The sequence below is a fragment of the Chiroxiphia lanceolata genome, chromosome 9 (assembly GCF_009829145.1).
Source record: "Chiroxiphia lanceolata isolate bChiLan1 chromosome 9, bChiLan1.pri, whole genome shotgun sequence".
In the NCBI taxonomy this organism is placed as follows: Eukaryota; Metazoa; Chordata; class Aves; order Passeriformes; family Pipridae; genus Chiroxiphia; species Chiroxiphia lanceolata.
The window spans coordinates 28,227,870-28,247,051 of record NC_045645.1 but is presented as its reverse complement, the minus strand read 5'-3'; the positions used below and the strand labels follow the sequence as shown (position 1 = coordinate 28,247,051).

Below are 19,182 nucleotides of genomic sequence, written 5' to 3'. Positions count from 1 at the left end.
CCTAAATTGTTTTATGGGGATTTTGACAAGTCAGATTAAGCACCGTAATCAAGACAAACTTGTTGTTTAAATAAGGCCCCCGAGGACAAAATCAGAGCTGCTGAGTGTTTTCCCTTCCCAACCCCACACATCTCAGAGCGGAGAGACAGGTGGTGGGATGGGACCTTACCTGCAGCACAGGTTGGTCATCCTCCACTGTCCTCACAGCAGGTCCCAGAGAAGGGGACACACGGGATGGCCCAGTGCCCTCACACCTCCACAGCTCGGTCCATCAGAGCCCAGCACTGTGCTCGTGGCTCCCTGCAGCCCCAGGGTGTTTGTCAGCCCCCTCTGGGAAGCTCCTGATGTCGAGGGGGTTATGATGAGGTAACTTTTAAACGAACACTTCTAATTTATGAATTAAAAGCTCCTGGGGCAGCAAGGGCACATCAGGGCTCACGGGTTTGGGAGCTCGCGCTGCTGGCTCGGTTTCAGCTGTCACATGTTATTACTCACACCTACTAAGGTGCCTTTACCTTTGGTTTTTTTTCTGAAAATCTCCAAATTATTTTCCTTGGCTGCCTGAAAGGACCTTATGAGGCTAAGAGACAGTGTCCTCCCCAGCCCTCAGAGGGGTGGAGACACTGGAGGCATTTCAGGGAGGATGATGGTGTTAGAGACATGAGCTCCTGGAGCTCACACCTCCTCTGCTACCCCTGCAAATCTCCACCCCAAAAATCTGGGACTCAAACAAGAGCACTGAGGTTAATACAACTCCCTGAACAGCCTGGGCAGACACCACCAGCAAGGGAAGGCAAAACTGAGAGAGGAATAAAACTAACCTGTCTCCCTCTGCATGGATCAGAGGCTTTGGGCAAACAGCTGTGACAGTGAGATTGTTTTTTTCCCCCTCACTCCCCGCTGAGCTGTTTTCCACCACAGCCCACTGATGGTAGCAGGCACATGTGCACACTGGCTATTCCAGGCAGATTAAAGAGGTTGTGATGGGTGTGTGGAGCCCTCCTTCACCTGAGGGTTCATGAAGCAGGGAGCCCTGGGAGATGCTGCAGTCCTGGAAGAGCTGGAACCACCCTCTCCCCTTGCACTGCAGACTGGTCGAGGCAAGTTCATACTTAGTTTTCTTTCTCCTTTATTTCTAAGAGAGGTGAAAAATCTCACTTTTCTTCCCCTCACAAGAAATTTTCCCTGCTGCTCAATGTTTTTGTCCTGCCTCAGCTGAGTAATGACGGCCAGCCATCAGCCAGCGCCAGATTTAAGGTGCGTGAGTTAAGATGGAGAGTTTTAAAACAATTTTTTGGCAAGACCTACTCACCTCAAATGGCTGGTTAACACACAGTAAAGTAAAAATCAAAGCAAACCATGTGATAATGGTTACCAGAAGGCTGTGGGGACTACTGTAGGGCTACAGGTGCCTCTCCAGGAGACAGATGTGGGCTCAGATGTATGCCACAGATGCTGCTGTAATTCATGGATCCCTGTGGTCTCAAGCACACCTTCCCACCAGCCAAACCCCTTGTCTCCTCAACATCTAAAGCAGGTGACAGTTCCCAATCTCCTGTGGGGTCTCTGTGAGAGCATTACACCCAGGGCCAAGCACAGCACGGGGTCTCCACGCTGCCGAGGGGAAGAAAAATCCCTCTTGGAGATCACGCGAGAAACATCCCCACGTGTTTGGCCTCAAGGAAAAATCTTTGCTGGCAGTGGTGAGGGCTGGCAGGAGGCAGGAGGCAAGCACCATGTCTGGATGCCCACCAGGATGCCGGGGTTAACACCACTGCCAACACACAGAATGATTTCTTCAAGGCAAACCTCACAGTGAACGTTCTACTTCACCCCTGGACCGCTGCAGGTCCCTGCTGGGTATTTCTGGCCCCCAGTAAAGCAGTGAGAAAGGGAAGAGGACTTTGGAGCAAGGGACGAGTTAGATTTGCTTTCCCAATTATCTGCTGATGTCATTATGACCTTCCATAGTCAAACAAATTACCCTAAACAAACAAGGCTCCAGCACCGGGGTTGAATGCTGGCATTAGCAGCTGGCCACACTCGCTGCTGAAGAGCCCCTGACATATTGATAATAATTTAAATTTCCCCTTGACCATCATTTTTGATTCCCTCCAGCACCAGGCTTCTTTTTAGCACTGAGGCATATTCTCCCACTCTTCTATTAAATGCCTTAAAATTAATTAAAGAGGCTGGTTGGCCAGGCAGAGTTTTAAATTCCGACTCACCCACACCTCTTCGCAGGGACGTGAGCACTGGAGGCAAAACCGTTCTGGGGCAGCTTCCAGCCAAGGCTTTGTAACCCTGCTCTTTCAGAAGAAGAAAGTGAGAATAAAGATTTAAGTGCCCACCATCTGCAATTAATTTTCACAAGGAGAGCGGTTAAGCACCGGAACAGGTTTTCCAGAGGGACTTAGGAAATCCCGGTTCTTGCTCAGCTGAGTTGTGAACATCTCCAGGGCCTGGAGCAACCTCATCCAACTCTCAGTAAGCCCTGCCCTGGGCATGGGGTTGGACCAAAGACCTCTGGAGATCCCTCCCAAACTCAATCATCTAAAAAGCCTGAAAACCTGAGAGGGACCCCATTTGTTGAAGAGGCGAATAATTAAAAAAAAAAAAAAAAAATGACCACATGCTGTTTAAAAAAACCCAACAAAATTACAGTAGTAATTATATGCGACTTAATATGTCAACTGTGAAGAGTTACCTGAAGGAAGGAAGAAATTAAAGGGATTAAAATAAGGAGCGTTTCCTCTTGTGACAAAGGGACGAAGACAAAAAATGCCATCAACTTGTGTTTATGAACTTGCTGTGTTTCTATTAGGGCCAGACACCAAATTTGCATTTTATCTTGATTGAAACAGAATGACAACTGAAAAAAGAAGGCAGCCGATGTTAAACAGCTCTCCCTGTTAATTCAGGGAGTAACCTTACAGCATTCAAAACAGCTGCTTTTTTTCTTCTGTTTTAAGATCTCGGCTTCGTCGGAGTGATTTCAATTTAAATAGAGAGGGATCTTTGAGTGGGGGGGAGAGGAGGATTGAGGTCACGCCAACAGCAGCTGCGTGGCACAAGCTGGGGTACAACAGCAGCCCCGGCAGCTTGTAACATAAATTAGTAGGCATTGATAAACAAGGCAGAGGCTGGAGAAAACCCACACCTGAAACCGGGGGAGGCAGGAAAGAGCAATGGCAAGGGATCATCGAACTGGCCCCGCCTTTGGAGGGGGCTGGATGGGAAGGATGCTCTGCACAGCCCACACCGTCACTCCACACCAAATCCTCTTTAAAATGCAGCAAAATGGAAATCAAGCTAGTGCTCAGTGGATGCATCAGACAGCTGCCATCAGGCAGAAGGAAACCAATTTCGTTTTCTTCTGCCACAGTGACTCGGGTGACTCATACAACAGAGACCTGCAGGTAGCACTTCCGAGCAGGACACAAGCTAGTCTGCTCTCTTCGCTCTCCTTTCCTTCTCTCTCACTCTTGCCCCTCTGACACTGCAGAAATCATGAAACAAGCCAGCACACAGCAGCTGAGGGCCATCCACCCCTCCCTTGAAGGTGAGCATCACTTTTCTCCCCACTGACAAGGACTCTCCAGAAGCCACCAGCAATTTTGGGTGTGTCCCACATCCTTCTAGCTTTGAAGGAGCATATACGGTCATGCTAGAAACAGGCAAAGCATTGAACCAGGACAGGATCTGTCCCCAGTTCTGCCACAAGGCTTAATTCCTGCTTCTTTGTTCATATATCCTCAAGACCATCCTTGCTTTTCTTCCCTGCTCTGTGACCAAAGGGTGGGAGAAGACCACAAAATGCTCCTGGGGAGATCAGAATCATCATTTCAACACCTGGAGGATGTAAGACCTGTTATGGCTCCTTGATGGGTACCCAAGGCTGCAGCAGGGCTGTGCTTTGCCAAGAGGGAGAGCAAAGTCCCTGTGCCAATCCCAGCCTCCAAGGGGACTCAGAATGCAGTGAAGGAAGGGAGAGGGATTCTGTTTGCAAACCGAAACGCTTCCCACAGGTATCACTGTCTGTATTGCACCTTTGCCACCTACAGCTGGGAGAAAAGACACTAGACTCACCAATTGCACTTCCTAGTGTAACAAGTTCTGGCAGCAATCCTGACAGCCCAGCCTGGCTGCTGCTCCTGAGGACGGTCTGCACCTTCTCACCCACCCCACTGTCCTGCCAACAAAGCAACAACCACTCTCAGCATCATGGTTTATTATGTACAATTAAGTGTATGCATGACCATTAAAAATAAGGCTACTTATATCATGGCTCTGAAACACATTACAAACCAACTCCATCCCCTCTCTCATTACAACATTCAGAACACTTGGCTTCCACGGTGTGCAGAGAGGGGCAAACACAACCAGACCCCACGGGCGGTTGAGTGGTGCAGGGCTTTGGTAACTGGATCTAGAAGCTTCCTCCTCTAGCTGAGACAGTCAAACACAGCCAGGCAGTGGGAGGGAGACCATCATCCCACAATGTCTTGGTGAGGTCAGTCCAGGTCCCAGGAACTGTGGGTGTCCCCTCCTCTCAGCACGTTGCTGGTGGCAGGCGGCTCACAACTTAAACCTCTCCTTTGGAGCTGCTCCTTTGGGTCAAGGCAGGGGCACAAGGAGAGGGAGGAAGGGGAAGGTGTCCTTCTCTTCTTGATGACCAGAGGACTTCAGTCTCCAGGAGTGTCAACCTGGGTGATGTTTTTCAACATTTAATGCATCTAAAAAAAAATAATAAATCAAAGGAACAACAGAACTGGAGCATGATGGGATCTCAAAGTGAATTGCTTGCATGTCCGGGTAAGGCTTTGAGACTTTCTTTTTCCAATGGGATGAAAAACAGTCCAGATGAAATTAACTGGAGATGTGCAACTGAGGACAGCCCTGTGTGCTCCTGTAAGCTCCCTACCCAAGTAAATATGTTCCATATGCAACAAGAGAGAATCTTCCAGCTTCAGCTTGTGGCTCAATAAATTTATTATTCCTTTTTGTTTTTATTTAAAAGAATTTGTTTTTCTATCGTAAAAATTAGACAACCATACCACCAGCAGCAGCAGCAAAGTCTGTGGAGTTAATGTTGATGGCAGACAGTCCACTGATGTTTCCAGTGTTTCAAAATGTCCTAGAAAGTCCATAAATGGAAAAAAACCCAAACATGATGGTTTTGGGGAGGAACATCAAGGTGGTTTTGGTTTCTTGTCCCGCTGAGGATCCCAGATGAATACTGTAGGCATATCAGCAGAACCAAGTACCTCATGCCTGAGAGAAAACCCTTCATACCAGCTCCAGTACCTGATTAGTAGGGAAGATGAGACATTTTAGAAAAGAATTTATGACATTTGTTATTTCCTACATCAGCATATAGATCACTAGGACAGGACTGACCCTTCCGTCTCCACCCCTACCCTTTATTCACCAGCATGCAATAATACCCCACAAATGGATAAGCACTTGGCAAGCATCCCAATTCTGATGTCTGCTTCTGTGATGATAAATTAGGCATGAAGCAAAACCATCCACAGTTGCCTCCTTCCCCTCATCCCAATCAAACGGCTCTTGGAAATCTCGTAATGCAGATCAGCTTCTGTCCTCCCAGCCCACTGTGCTCCCATTTCCCTTGTCCAGGCTGGGATGGAGCAGCAGCCTCTGAAGGCACGGCCTAGAGGCAGCACAAGAGGGTCTGTGGGGCTGCCATGGTCTGTATGGACCTGGTTTGGCTTTACTGGGGAAAGCTCCAGAGCTCACGGGAAATGTCCAGGATGGCACCTGCCCCCACACTGGTGTGGGTTTGTGCAAACCCAGGCCTTTCCCAGCCCATCCCACTGTGTGCTGCCACAGGCAAATGGAGATACCAGAGTTCTGGCTGTTTGTGCATTTCTCTGTCCACCTTTTCTCATTAACAAGCAAAGTGCATGAGCAAAACCTCTCCTCTCTAATCACTGATCTTGCTGCTGGATTCACTTCAAAATATCAAAAGCGTATGTGCATTTTGTCCTTTTTACTAAGGAGGAAGGGACCAAATTAACCACCAACTAATTTCAAAACCTGATAGGTGAATAAATTCCCTATGAAAAAGAGGCTATATCATCACATTCTGCACAGCGGGAGTAACCCAGCCACTCGTGGCCTAAAAAGGGGGAAAAAACCCAAACCCTGACACACAGTCAAACACAGATCATTTGGGTCTCTCCTCATTCCTGGTTTTTTTTGGTGAATTTTTTTCAGGATGGTTCAGACCAGCAACTCTGGTCTGGCTCCAGAGAGCTGCTAGTGAAACAGGGATGCAAGGGACAACCAGGATGAGGACCTCAGCCTCATGAGTGACAAAGCAGTGAGTAACTTTGCAGACAGCAAGTAAATCCCTTTATCATGAGCTACAGAATTGCAGCCTGTGGCTCCGGGCTATGAACTTATGGCAATAACCACCAAGTCTCCAAAGCATGGTGGAGGTCAGTGCTGCTGTGTAGAATCTGGGACAAGGTTCTGTTTTTGGCCTGAGTTTGGTACTGGCTTGGGTACTGGTTTTGCTTGGCTGTTAAGACACATAAAGAAGGACAGTCTTTATTCCATACCACTTGACATTTCATGGATGGAAATACACTGAACAGACACTCAGGAGACAATCCAAGTGCTGCAAACCTGGCACAGCGCTGGTGTGTCGGTGCAGGGGCAAGGCTGTTGCTTTCACAGAGCCCTGAGCTGGCAGCTGCTCTGTTACCACCCGTCTGGGCACCAGAGCAAGCAAAGACAGGGAGCATCCCTGCTCATTCCAGCCCTGCTCCAGCTGGCTACACATCAGGAGCAAAGCTTTCAGCCCCACTGCACCTGCAGCAGCCAGAGGATGAGCTCTGCTTAACGTGGTGAGCGAACACTCAGCCTCTGCTGCCACAGGGACCAGCACGAGCTGAGAGAGATGCTGCTGCCAGGACCCCAGGGAGCTGTGGTGGGTGCTGGATGGACACCAGCAGCTCTTCCACACCTCACTGTAACTGGTTTCATTACTGGTGCACTCTTTGCTCACTCCACTGTGTGCCAGAGGCAAACACATCATTTAAATTACAAACCTCCACAGCTGGGATCACCTCCTCTAATGGTTTCTCCTGGCTGCCTGGTTTCTCTGACCTTGCTCTTTACTATCAACAGATTCAAGTGTTTAAAGGGGAGATGAATAAAATAACTTACCTTAATTGTACCCTGACTGTTAGCAGCAATCAGCACATTGGACTCCTGGAAAAAAAAAGAGGAGGCACTATCACAACCTGCCATTGCCTTTTTTTTTTTTTGGTCTTTTTTTTTTTGGAAGAAGCAGCAGAAAAGAAGCAGTTATTTTTTATCTTAAACATTAGAAGTATATCTAATTTCAAAGGGATTTAACTCTTCCTATTTTCAAGATGCTTTTGAGGCTAAAAGTCTTTATAAAAGTTATACTACCTTGAAGAACTAGAAGGCAATAATCCTTAGTGCTTGTACAGAGCTTTAAATCTCCAAAGCAATTTACAAACATGAATTAATCCTCGCAGCCTCCCTGTGAAGTGGGCTAATAATAATAATAGTTATTTTCATCTTTTGGCAGCACATGGACAAAGGTCTCCAGCGCCCCAACTAAACCAGCTAATCACCATGACAAAACCTCTCTGGCTCCGAGGCCAAGGCAACCTCTCCCTCATCCAAGAAGTTTCAGACAAATAAAACAAAGAGGAGAAGAGATCAGAGAGCAATAGCAGATGCACCCAGTTTGGAAGGGAAGATAAACAGAGAGGGCTCCAGCCCCGCTTTAAGCAGAGGCAGCATCTTATTTACCTCCTGCCAATTGCTGGAGTTGCATTTGGAGATATCCTGGTTAACTGCAAATTAATGGCCTGCTGCATCAGTCAGGCAACCCCCAGCCAAAAACTGGGGGGAGAGGCAGGCTCGCTCTGCTCTCCAGACCACATTCCTCATGTGACCGACCAGCAGTGCGGACGCGCCGTCCCCACCCTAAATCCCGCGGCCGGGGGGAAATCCAAAGGGACGACACAGTGCCAACAAACCTAAGGCACACGAGCACTGGGGTGCTGGGAACAGCCCTGAAGGTGCTGAGGGAGAACCACCGCTCCCAGATGGTGTCCTGCAGCCATCCCTGCACCCGTAGATGCAGTGTAAGCCACCCAAGCGCCCGCCGTGAACCGCTTTCTCTCAAGACAGCTCGTATCTTCTCTCAGACACAGCATAAATTTCTCTTGCTGCTGCTCCCCATCCCCAGACAAAGTTGCTGTAATTATCCCATCGCTTAACGCATGCATTTTTAATAAAATCAGTGACTAGAATATGCCCGGCTCCGAAGGGAGCGGGAAGGCAGCTCCACACAGCCCCAGCAGGGCCACGCGCTGAGTCACGACTTTGCACAGCCTCCAGCCTCCAGGCAAAGGGAGAAAAATCCCCTTCAGTGTAAAAACCCACTTATCAGGTAAGAGTGGCCTTGTGGTGGACCACTGGGCTAATTGATATAGATAAGATTTGTTCACCCTGGTACAATCATTAGAGGATTAGTTAAGACTCCTGATATTATCTCACCAATGATCCTCCGAGTGAGAGCTCCTGAAAAAAAAGTATATCCTCACAGGAAGCATATACTCCAATTTCCATTAATTTGGTGGGTAAAAGAGTCTAATCCAGTGAACTGCTCAGCTTCTGGTTAACAGCATTAAAATCAAAACCCACGGAGGGGAATTCAGATAAAAGTGTTAGTGGGGGACTAAAACAGGGACTGGGATGCCCAGTAGGATTTTGCAGGCAAGGGAGAGGGACAGGCAGCTATCTAGTGTGCAGTGCAGGAGACCTGAACTCCTGAGTACAGATGATGCAGGGTTTGAATGATTCCTGTTTGCACTGTGAGTGATTGGTAATTCATCCTGCTGCTGCAGTCTGCTGGGGTGCCACTGTAAATGAACTCTGGTTCAATGAACAGTTTTACCTGCTAAATAAAATAAAAATGCCAGAGGGTAATATACTCTCACTCCCTTGTTCTTCAGAAGCCACTGGGTGTTGTTTTCTTTCAGCAGGGTCTGAGCTAATCACCACTCTGCTGCTTTCATCCACAACCATGAGATGCAAACAGGAGCAGACAGCAGCAAAATTAGCACCAAATCTGTCATCGAACAAACAGTGACTTGCTTGTTAAGGCTTCTCCAGGAACACAGCTAAGTAACTTGTTTTTAATCCTCCAAAGAAACAATTCGCTTCCGTTTGTGTCGCCTGTAAAACAGTCAATATACTCAACATGTTAAGCACCTAAGGGAGTTGTGAAGTTGTTTAGACCTGTAGGTTAGTAACTCATGATATCTGTGAGCACGTTAAACCAATTTTTTTGCCAGAACACGTATGAATGGAGTCACTGTGGCCTCAAAAGAAAACTGCCATCACTGCTCAGCTGGAAGAATGCCTGATCCTAAACCACACTGTGAGCATCTGTATCTCTGAGGCATGAAAACAGGGTCTCACCAGCCATTGTGGCTGCATGTTCTACTCTAACATAACCACTTGTTGTTCCTGTGCAGGGCAAGTAGGTTGAAAGACCGGCCTTCCTCACCCCTCCCAAATCTGCTGCCTGCAGAAGCCAGCAATTCCCAATGCAGAGGCAAAGGGGATGTGTAGATCCAGCCCAGCTGAGCAGTCCTGCTCTGAAGAAATCAGTTATTGAAATGACTCTTCTACACATGAATCTCCTCCTGTGAGTGGTTTGAACCTGTAGCCATTCTTAACAGGAGAGGCAGAAGGAACCAGCTGCCTTTGCCAAGATTGCAGAAGAAAAACGAACCAACACAACAGAAATCGAGAGATGAGGGTTTAGTTTACTGCCTGGCAAGCAACAGCATTTTGTTCTGTGTGGCTGCTAATCTCAAGTATTGTTGCACCCCAGTGGAAAGCCACTGACTGTGTCACCTGCTGAAATGTGGAAACCTCTGCTCTGCACATCACGGCAGATAAGGAGCGACCGGGGGAGTCCCCCGGGAGGAGATAACGCGGCACCTCAACGAGCCAGCGAGAGCCATAAAACTGATGGGGGACAGTTGAAGAGTCCTGGTCCTGCTAAGGCAATAGAAAAAAAGCTCTGGAGATATCAAAAGGATGCATCTTCTTGTCTTTTGGCATTACACGGGAATTTAACAATTTAATTGGCAAATGTGGGTGCCTCTCAGCATTCATGTTAAGATTAATACAGGGTGAAGGTCCAGGACTGCTCTAACATTCTACAGGGCTGAAGTTCTGTGCTACAACCTATGAAAAACTTCCTACATACACCAACTTTTTTTCTCTACTGCATTATAAAAGTCTGAAGGGCAGTTCCTTGACACGGGAAGGACTTGACTCCACCACAGATCTGTTACTGCACAGACTGGACACGTATCCACCTGGAGGTAAGCATTAGGTAAAAAATAAAATTAAAAAAAAAATCACTCCCAAGTACAAAGACAGACTAGACAGAAGCACCTCTGTCCTGAACCTGACAGATCCCTGTTTCTTCTGGATGAACGTGACTGGTCCACCCACAGGAACTTTGGAGCATTCGCCCTTAGGATTTGAAGGGACTTTCACTGATTGCACCAAAAAAAGAAATTTTTGTAGCACATTGTGGATGGCAAAGAAAAACAAAATCAAGTTTAGGGCCTTCCTAAGTAGACGAGATACCTGCTACATTCATCATTTGGAAGAATTATTCACCTGGTGACAGCTGGATTTTGAAGCACATTGATTTCCTTCCCTCCTAGATGAGCCCTGTATTTGGATGGCCCCGGGGAAGCAATTTGGGAAGGAAGGGAGGAGAAGGAAAGTCTGGCTGACTGCTGGTATTCATGCAAGAGAGGCCAACATTAAGACAATCAGAAATGCTCTGGATGTTTTGGGAGGCTTGAGGAAACTCTGCTGAACAACTGGGAAGTTGTCGGAACTGCTTCAGTGCGTCAGTAAAAGACAGCTGAGGTTGTAGCTCTTCCACTCCTTCTTTACATCTTTGTGCAAGAAGCCACTTGGTGGAGGATGGACTAGAATGCCACCCCAGATGAACAGCTCTTAAAAGCCACATACACATCTCCGTGGAGATATCCAAGGGGACCAACTCCACGGAGCAGGGGAAAGCTCTGCACACACCCTTTAGCCAAGCTGTGGCCTGCAAGGTCTCCCAGTACCTGCATGGTTCATCTCTAGCCATCCCTCTTCACCAGTAAATATGCCTGGCTGCAGCCACAGTGCTCCAGGAGTTATACATCCCTCTCAGCAGTGGGCTCGTGCAAAATCACAGCTGAGTATTTTAGTCTTCCCCCTTCCTGACACCAAACAGCCTGTCCCTAAAGGGCTCGAAACAGGCAAGATGAGAACAAATCACTCACAATTTTTTTTCCCCCCTTAATATAATCCTTTATGAGACCATTCCTCCTGTTATCCCACACATATCAATCCTTAAAGTAGAATTCTGAAGTTCACACTGAAGGAAAAGCTGAAGAGATTGTTCCTTAGGATTATAAAGATGCTAATGGTGAAGCAGGATGTGTCTCCAAGTGCACTTTTTCATGCAATGGACTGAAAACCTTATTTGGGACTTTCATCATATTATAAACAATTACAGGCCATAAAGTTCATGCTTCTTTGTTACCCTCCTTTTTCTGCACAAATAAAGGAGATTCACCTCAAACTTCCAGCACAGCTGACACTGAGGTACGCGTGAGTTTTCTGGATTTTCAGCTAGGTTTGTTCTACAGATTCACAGTTAGGATTCTTAGAGATCTTATTTTAAATTAACAACTTCTCACCTTCCCTCCCCAGCAGATGTTTTGGCTAACAAATGGCTGGTTTGTCAGCACTTCTCTTTCAAGCAGACAGACTGGCTGCCAGCAAACCCTGAACACTTACTCCAAGGAGCTGGAACCTAATTAAGCCAAGTTGTTGATACCATGGGAAAACACCCTGGGTGAGAAAGCTTGTGTTCAAGTGGCCATTGCCTTCCGTTATTTATAGGCAGAATAAAAGCATATAGTTGAACTAAATCGAGTCCTGTTTGTACAGAAAGCCCCTAGTTTAAGTAAGTTTACTTATTCTTACTGAAGGTGGCAACTATTACTCAGGTGCTGGGGTTTAGGTCTGAGCTGCAGAGGTGTATTTAACCAAAACTCTTCCCATCGAAGCCACGCACAAAGTCTTTTCGTACATCTAAATATGTGAAAGCGGTTCCCCAGCAGACCACCACTGCTTGACTGCTCTTCATCTAGTAATTAGCAGATTCTAATGGCTTTTCACTCTAATTCCCCTGATCCCTGACTATTTTTTTGTTGTTGTTGTATGACTCAAGTCAGCTTTTGTTTTTTGAAAGAAAATTACAAATTCTAACCTAGGAAACACAATGAACCTCCAGCATACAAAAATCAAGAGGTTTTTGAAAAGCTGAACTGCTAGATTAGATCCCTTCCCAGCAGGACAATGTGCTGCATGCCCAGTTTTGTTTTCTTTTTTTTTTTTTTTTTTCCCATTCTTGTGATACAACTGTTATCAATGAAGGGGGCACAGTGGGATGGTTGAAGTGGTGCACAACCCTCTATCTCCCTGTGAGCCAGAATTTACTTTCTATGCCATCATGCTCACCCTAACATTAATCCCTTCTGAACAAATTTAAAGGAATATTTATTATCTGTACTTTGAACATCAGGCCCAAGCAGAAATTAATTACTTTAAACCAAGCACTTCTTTACAGAACAAGGTCTTACATACAAAAGATATTGTTCCAAAATGTTTCAGGAGCACCAACACCCAACTCTTCAGGTTTTAAACCTGGAACAGAACATGCACGCCTAAACCGTGTCTTTAATCCTTAGAAACCGTATTTTATCTCATTCTGAAGGTAATTCCTTTGCACACACAGAGATAAAGCCTCTTTAGGCTTAGCTGGGCCCCAGAAAAAAAGCAACAACTCAATGTATCTGAAAAAGGTTTTTTGCCTGTGCTTCCTTCTAGATCCAGCTGCAAATACAGAATCTTTTGGGGTTTTAAGTTCATAAATGCTACACAGTTATACCCCTCCAGCACAGCAGAGATATTTTCTTAACAGGTTAACCCACAGATTTACAGATGATGGCACTCCTTTGACTCGCTTTCTGTAGGAAGACTTGCCTACAATCATATACAGACATCTATAGTTTCTTCTCACATCAGAATTCATGGGCACACTGTAAAGGGGAAAAAAGCTTTCAAACAAATTAAGTGTTTCCATCATCCTGCATCACACAGAGAGAGCTTGCAGCTTCCACACAAGATGAAGTGTGTCTCGCTAGGAAACGCGCACAGGTAGAAATTCAACATCTCCTGGAATCCCTCCCCTTGTTTTTCAGCAATTCCAGACTTTTACCTCTGTACCTGGGATTCTTTTATCAAGTCTGCTGACACCTCCACATCTGGTGCTTTCTAGTTGTGATTCAATACATGAATATGTCCCTTTTCCCTGCTCCCTGAAACAGTCTTCTCATTTTTGTATTTTACACAATGCATTTTTTATACTCCTATTCAGACCAAACCCAGCCCAAGCCGATCCTGTGTAGCTGGAAGATGATGTGCTGTACTCACAGCACAAGGGTGCCCTGAGGAGAGCAGTCCAAGCCTTGCTCCAATGACACACTCAAATGAGGAGTAAGCTATCTCTCAGCCAAGTGAGAAATCCCTTTTTCTTAGCATGACCTTTCATTTCAGCGTGTAGCTCTCAAGAAAACAAGATCAACAAGGCAACTGAAGACAGGGCTAGAAGGAAATAGAAGTACCCACACGTACAGTGCTGCACACAGGCATCAATCTCCTTGTTTCTACACTGAATTCAAGGTGGAAACAGAGGCCAACGAGCCTGATGTGAAGAGGGCAAAGAAAGCTCTGCAAAGGCAGGAGAGCCAGCCAGCAAAGCCCACCCCAGGAACTGCTGATACGTTACAGGCAACTGCCTCTGTAATTTAGTCATTCTGGAACAAAACTAGTTTTGATGAGCGCCTAATTTATTTAGAATTCTAGATGAGAAAATCTCGTTAGACACTTATTATTCTGCACCTACTGCAAGGCAAAGTACACAGCTCTAACAGCTGTTGCACACTCCCCATCAGGCAAGGTAGGGAGACACATGTTAAAAGCAAATTATGTTGGCATTAACCCTCCACCCCCAAAGGGCAAGTCTTCTCCTCCTCTCCATGTGGGAATACTGAGTTCCACTGCCCATTTATCTGTGACAGGGTCTCTAAAGTTACTTGTTCCCTGAGGTCATAAATCCTGGGATTTCAGACGCTCCCCATAAACAATATGCTCAAGGCCTTGAAGGAAGTGGCAGCAGTACATAAATATAGCTTGCAATAAGCTTACAAAAAGCATACATAACATGAAACACATTTACATCAATACTGCAAACCACAGGAAAGGCTAAGCATTAGTTTAGCGAAAACAGCTTTTAAGATCTATTCTCTTAATACTTAAAACTTCCAAATACTCATTTGGCAATTCTACATAATGGAATGCCGTGGGTCACTTAACAACAGCACAGCTCCAGACCTGCATTCCTACTGTCAATATGTTTCCCTCCTTTCTCTTCTATTGTTTGTTGCAGTCAGTCATTACATCATGCTGGAGGTGATGTATTTAATCTCTCCCTAGCCAAGGTCAGGCTGCCCTGCCCATCAGTGCAGTATGTGGCAAAACCAAGCCCCGGGCTCTTATCATTAATACTGCTAGTGCTTATGTCTCTCTTCCAAACCTGTATCAGAAAGCGAGTATGTGATCTGGAGAAGCAACCACCAATCTGCATGAGATTACTCAGAAATGTGATCTAAAGCTGGACTTTGATTTTGTGCAGTCCCATGGCAAACCATCAGGGATCAGAGCTGTGAACAGAAACCAGTAGAATGTGAAAAGCCTTTTCGGTCCAAGCTACCCTGAATTAGACAGACGAGCAACCCACCCTACAAGCACAGCCTTCCATGAGAGATACACAGCCCAGTCCCAAAACACAGCCAGGACCACTGCTCCCAGCTGCTGCACTGGGGAGGAATGGACACTGGTGGGAAACTTCTGAGAGGAAAGGTTCTTCCCCCAGAGAGTGGTACGGTTCTGAACAGGTTCCCCAGGGAACTGGTCACAGCCCCAAGCCTAACAAGAGCTCAAGAAGCATTTGGAGAATGCTCTCCAGCACGTGGTGGGATTATTGGGGTGTCCTGTGCAGAGCCAGGAGCTGGACTCTATGATACTTGTTGGTTCCTTCCAACTCAGGATGTTCTGTGATTCTATCCCAGCTCCTTGGGCTTATTTAATTTACAACACATTCTTTGCCCTACTGTGAAGGGCAAACTCCAGCCTGCTTAAGCCCTGCTTCATATTCAGATGGTTCTCTTGTGCCTCTTTCACACACATGATGTGTTTCCCCCATTCCTCTTACCTCCTCTATTCTTCTTCCTTCTCCTCTTGCCAAGTCAGTGATTTCTCCTCCAGCTCAACTGTACCAAGTACTCCTCAGTTCCTTTTTTCAAATCTGCTTCACACTTGAATCAGCAATTCCCTAGTTTGTGCAAGTACACTTTCATCTTTCCCAGACCATCTGTCCCATATCCTTCAGGGCTTTTGTATTTTGTGAGATCACTGTCCCTTGCATGGCATTTCTCATCAAAACCCAGTTTCAACTGCCTCTTCCACAGCACTATGTACACCTTCCCATCTTTTCCTGCCCTTGTCAATCTGCAAATCCTGCTTATAGAAGCACTTCCTTTCCAACCCTCCAATGTGGTGGCACCAACACCAATGTGCACATCTTCCTTAGGGTCAGAAAGGGAAGAGATGATGGTTAATCTTACTTTCTGGTCCCAGTATCCAATCAAGCAAGTGTATCTGCTCCCACAGGCTGCCTTCCCTTCTAGATCCCAGAATGCATTACTGAGCTAGGATGACACATCTGTTCCTCCAGGCCCTGCCTGGGCTGTCAGCTACAGCTCATTCCCACATCTACCTCAGAAACATCTGCCTAGATAAACCCCAGAGGACAGAAGGACATAAGGAGGCAAAGCCTTACGGTTAGAGACTGCAACCCCATGTTATTTTTTGGGAACAAACTGCTGCTGGGCCAGGAGCACCCAACAGGAGAAGGTGATCCACGTCAGCAGCTCGCAGACGCACGCGTGCCCCAGATATCCTTGCTTTCGTGCTTTTTCCTGATACACAGGAGCTGCTACTGCACTTCAGCTGCTCTGCTGAACTGGAGCACGCTCCTCTGAGGGCTGACAAATGGTTTCCAAGTTGGGCCAAGCGGGATCAGTGCTGGTGACACGTCTCCTGTGCTCTGTGAAGCTCAGCACACTGTTGATGCTGCCAGTGGCTCCTCTGGGCCAGGCAGCAGAATTCACATGCTGTTATTAAATCAGTCCCCACATAGAAGTGCCACAAAATAAGCCATTAGCTGGCCCAGCTCCTGCTTCCCTTCCTCTCCCAGAGCCATTAGTTTCAGACTCTAAATAGCTGAATGATACAGGCTTAAAATTGACCCAACCACCTTGATGTTAATATTTTAAATTATTAAGTCTTAGTTCTCTACTGCCAATAAATCACTTATATGCGCACATTTAATTAACAATCCAATCAGCAAAAACAACTTTGCATTCGCGCTGCACGTTTTATCAGAGGAACCAAAGACACATTACAACATTAATTAAGTGTGGCAAATGCCCTGGTGAGGTAGCAAAGTATTATCCTTCTTTGACATGTTGGGAAACCGAGGCAACACACTCAGATTTACCCAAGGTTAATCCAGATGTTCACAATGAGGTGTTGAAGAGAAAAAGCAGGCAAGAAAGACTGCTGAGGTTTAAAGCTGGTAGCTCCCAGGTGCTCCAACAACTAATCCAAATTCTCTTAGGGAATTTCACAAACTAACCTCTGGAGAAAGAGGTCTTGCAGCCACGTAACTGGTGGGGACACATACTGGCCAGTGCTAGTGGGACAGGCTGGGAAAAAAACCTCCCTAACCCTTCACATGACACTGTCCCCTCAAAGCAAAGGTGGAAGAACAACCAGAGATGGTGGCAATCAATACAGGAGAATGGATTAATCAGTGGAGATGTCAGCAATGACAGAGGGAGCCAAGCTGGGCTGGCTGGGTCAGCAAGAAGGAAACGTTTTGATAGAAACTCATAAAATGGCTGATGGAATGAAGAAATCAATTTATTTAAAACTGATAATGGATTCATACTCTGCTACTGTTTATTTTATATGGTTGGCTGTCACCAATTTGGGGCAGAAAGCTGTCTGTTTGGGCAACACCTGATGTGGTGGGTTGACTCTGGATGGAGGCCAGGTGCCCAACAAAGCTGCTCTGTCACTGTCCCTCCTCAACTGAACATGGGAGAGAAAAGGCTTGGAGTTGAGATAAGGACAGGGAGAGATTATTCCCCAGTTACCATCACAGGCAAAACAGGCTTAACTTGGGGAAAATTTAATTTATGACTAATCAAATCAGAGTTGAAATAAAACCAAAGCTTAAAAACACCTTCCCTCTGCCGCTCCCTTCTTCCCAGGCTCAACTCCGCTCCTGATTTTTCTCTACCTCCTTCCCACCAGCAACAGAGGGGGACAAGGAACGGGGGCCACAGCCAGTTCATCACATCTCTGCCTCTCCCTCACTTCTCAGGGGGAGGACTCCTCACACTCTTCCCCTGCTCCATGATGAGGTCTCTCCCACAGGACAGTCCCCCATGGGATCACAAGTCCTGACAGCAAACCTGCTCTAGCGTGGGCTCCTCCCTCCCTGTGTCCACAAGCCCTGTCAGGAGTCTGCTCCAGTGTGGGCTTCCCACAGGGTCACAAGTCTTCTTTTGGGCATCTACCTGCTCTGGCATGGGGCTCTCCATGGGCTGCAGGTAGATCTCTCCGCTCCCCACAGGCCTCCATGGGCTGCAGGGGCACAGCTGCCTCACCATGGTCTTCACCACGGGCTGCACAGGATTTTCTGGCACCTGGAGCCCCTCCTTCTTCACCGACCTTGGGGTATGGAGAGCTGTTGCTCTCACATATTCTCACTCCTCCCTCCCTGATGCAGTTGTGCAGGTTTTTTCCCCTTTTCTTAAAGACACTATTCCCAAGGTACTACCAAGACTGGCCTGACACAGAGATGCAAAAGAGGTACAACCTGAATTCTGACATTTAGTTTCCATGCTTTAACTGTAATAACATCCCTTGAACGTACCCTACCATTTTTAAGTGGGATCCCACCACCAAACCAAAGCCAAACCCTGATATTACAGTATCTCAAATCAACCAACTTAGAAAGTTCTGGACATATGTTAAAATCCTGACCATTGCATTAGTGGGTCTCGGAATAACGTTGCAGGGGGACTCGAGTGCTCAATAAACACATTAACTCTTCTAAATGTTTTGCTTATGCCAGCTGGAAAAGAAGGATGATGGTTTCACTGCATCTGCAAGCCTTCTAATTGCGTTACTGGATGGGCCAGAAGTCTGGCAGCCATGGAAATCAAAGCCTTCATTTCTCTTTAGGCCAAGAACAGTACATTTAACAGCAACAGGAATGGAGTCAGGGTCTAAGTGTCAGCACTGAGGGTGCTGGCTGAGAGGGGGAATGACAGCATATGCAAAGCTGAGGCTGCAGGCAGGGAGGGTGGGGGATAACATCTGTGGGGCAAACAGGGCAAGGGGAGGGGAAGCAAAACACAGCAGAACAGCAAAAATACCTCATCCCTGGAGGCTGCTCCCACCCAAAGGGCCACGATCTGCTTGGTGTAAGAACACAAAAGGGAAGGGTACCTGCAAGGTGGCCCAGCTTGTAGCTGCATAAGCCACTGTTTATATAAATACATATATGTAAGTATTTTTTCCTTATATTTTCTATGCAGCACGTGCGCCACAGAAGTGAAATCACCAGGACCTGGTGAGATAAAAGAAGTGATAAATTGTTTCTTGCAGAGAAAACTCAAGGCACAAACATTAACATTAGCAACGTAGGAGCTTCATGGAGTTATACCTATAAGCAACGCAATTTATAACGTACACCTCTTCGGGAAAGAGGGCTTTGATTTAAGGAATGGAAGTTTAATTAAGGTAAAACAAAAGTTTCCATTAATCTTGAAGGAATTCACAACCTGCTGCTCTCCTGCACCATCCAATTCAGCTAAT

The 19,182-nt window shown here is 46.6% G+C and overlaps 1 protein-coding gene across 1 annotated transcript in view; it reads right to left on the bottom strand.

The window, feature by feature from the left end:
* Window positions 1-4,214: 4,214 nt before the first annotated feature.
* COP1 (COP1 E3 ubiquitin ligase) overlaps window positions 4,215-19,182 on the bottom strand; it is a 123,641-nt gene continuing 108,673 nt past the window's right edge. Inside the window, exons 19-20 of the mRNA XM_032696473.1 lie at window positions 7,198-7,242; window positions 4,215-5,307 (exon numbers count right to left, since the gene is read on the bottom strand). Of these exons, the coding sequence (XP_032552364.1) occupies window positions 5,290-5,307; window positions 7,198-7,242 (63 nt within the window). The 3' untranslated portion in view covers window positions 4,215-5,289. The remainder of the gene's footprint in view (window positions 5,308-7,197; window positions 7,243-19,182) is intronic.